The 2500-nt window shown below is 34.3% G+C and overlaps 1 protein-coding gene across 1 annotated transcript in view; it reads left to right on the forward strand.

The window, feature by feature from the left end:
- The window catches only part of LOC119577824 (JNK1/MAPK8-associated membrane protein-like), a 6793-nt gene that overhangs the window by 2882 nt on the left and 1411 nt on the right, over positions 1–2500 (forward strand). Inside the window, exons 2-4 of the mRNA XM_037925417.1 lie at positions 1468–1705; positions 1884–2096; positions 2294–2463. Of these exons, the coding sequence (XP_037781345.1) occupies positions 1468–1705; positions 1884–2096; positions 2294–2463 (621 nt within the window). The remainder of the gene's footprint in view (positions 1–1467; positions 1706–1883; positions 2097–2293; positions 2464–2500) is intronic.

Genomic DNA, 2500 nt, shown 5'->3' on the forward strand with positions numbered 1-2500 from the left:
GTGCAAAAAGTGTGGTGACCTCTGCTGGCTACTTAATTTATGGGTGTTCAAATGTCAGAAATTTGTGAATATACCAAAGAAACTGTAGATAGAAAATAATTTTTTCTTGGCTCTTTCCTCTAGACCAAAAAAGGGCTCCAAGAGATATGCATAAATAAACTATAAATGGGGCCCAAGTGCAGAGCCCAGATAGGTAAATACCCTGTGGTATTATGAACACATGAAGAAATGCTATATTTTGGAGCAAAAACCTATAGTTTACATTTTTGTTTTACAGTGAACAGAATCAAATGTATTTTGTACCACGCAAAGCCTAGATTTCTCACAGGCCTGTTCAACAGATAAGAGCAAAAGTGAAGGTTTGCAGAGAAATTAACATTGGATTTGTACCAAAGGTACCAATCTACATGAGAAAGTCTGAATCTTGTTAGTGAAAATTATGTTATCATAAATTAAAAAATACCAGTTTTGTAGACTGGCCATACAGAATTTCTCAGTGATTGTTGAAAAACGATGCAAACTTTGTCAAATTGCAGCTTTAGCCTGCCACATCTTACAAGGTCAGTAATACATCTGATTGATTGATTGACAATTTTGAGACATTTCATCTTTGACATTTCTTCCCAATTTAAAAGAATGAGAAAAAAAATTGGTATATTTGCTAACAAGCTATGCGTGCCAAAATTTACTCAAGCATTGAAATCCACATGCATTGATATGAGTGCCAGATACTGCCTCTACAAGTTATAGAACACTTGGAGACCTTTCTGTTGTCATCAGGGTGAGCAACCGACACTTGAATTGAAATACCATTGTCATGTAGGATATTTATGATATTAGATATCTTCATTTTTTAGTATGGAATGGATAGGTCATAGATGAAAAATGTCTCAGAATTCACAGACCTACTGATTCCACATCTTATTTATACTGGATGTACTGAGAGTGGTGCAATCACCAAAAGATTTATGATAGTAAAGAATGTGAAAGGAGTCCAAAGTATGGATTCAGTAATTTAGAAGCGATGGATAGCAAGATATGTAATCAGACGAAATGGAATATGTTTGTTGTATTTCTTTGTTGACAGAAACAAGTATTGTTTTTGCATTAGGTCCGTGAAAAAAAAATTCTTGTTTCTCATTAGGGCTCACATATGATTATAACACTATACAAAAAGTTATAATTTTCCAGAAGAAATGACAAATCCAAGCAAAATATTAATAAGTAATAATGACTTGGTCAGGTAATATTAGACTGCTCTATTAGCTGGTTTATTTAAGGATTAACTAGAACACTTGTTTACATTATTACCCATGGAGTTTGTGGGTAAACAAACTGTTATGTAGTAAATTGTTTCATTCATAGGCATTTCAGAAATGAAGGGTGCTTCACTACTTGGACTGTTGTATGTCAGTAAAATGCATACTATTAAAAAAAAAATTCTTAAAAAACATTTTTATTTTACAGGTATAGTTGCAAATTTATCTCATTGTCCAGGCCGCTATTGTGGCCGCACAAAGCTTGAAAATGGATCTTGGTCAGCATGTGGAGCTTGTGAGAGAGGACTCCGAAGTAATCCTTTTAGTGAGTGTATTGAATGTAATGATGAACCAAAATTGTATGACTGGCTCTACCTTGGCTTCATGGGGTTACTGCCCCTGACCTTTCACTTGGGCTGTATTGATGCTGCAGCAAAGAGAAGAACGTAAGAAACTAGTGAATGTATTGAATGTTACATACAGCCCAAAATGAAAGTTGTATTGACATATAATGGCAAAAATATTATTGTTATAGTATCTTTTACAGATGCATTAGTTTGTTTTTACAAATGTGTCTTTAAATTTTCAAACTAAAGTGTATTAACTCACACATTTATATTTTAGGTTCACAAAAGAAGTAATGGCACTTTATGCATCAGCTGTTGTTGAGGTGGTTGTTGCAGCAGTGGCTACTTTATTAATCACTGACCCAGTAGGATCCTTCAACATACGTTCTTGCACGGAACATGGATTGGCAGATTGGTATCCGCTTTTTCATAATCCTAACCCAAACTATGAGGGGGTTTTGCACTGTACACAGGAGGCTGTATATCCTTTGTAAGTTTTTGCTCCTCCATATTTATGAATGGATTCCTCATAATGAGTGAAGAGATGTACAGTGAATTGTTGTTATAATTCTTTCTACAATATTTTTATAAGAGAGACTGTTCATGAAAGAAACATTATCTGTTGTCATGTCAAAATAAAGTGCGAGATGTATAGAAAATGAATTATACATGAACTCCTTTTTTCAGATATTCAATGGTATTTGTATTCTACACATTATGTTTGATGGTGATGCTTCTGATACGACCCTTACTTTCCTCAAAACTTCTTCCTGGTAGAGGAAAATCAGCAATTTACTCTGCCCTGTATTTCCTCCCAATTTTGATATTCACCCATGCTGTAGGAGCAGGGCTCATATGTAAGTGTTTGTTTTGTTGTAAGATTTTTAATAGAGT

This window comes from Penaeus monodon, chromosome 10 (assembly GCF_015228065.2).
Source record: "Penaeus monodon isolate SGIC_2016 chromosome 10, NSTDA_Pmon_1, whole genome shotgun sequence".
In the NCBI taxonomy this organism is placed as follows: Eukaryota; Metazoa; Arthropoda; class Malacostraca; order Decapoda; family Penaeidae; genus Penaeus; species Penaeus monodon.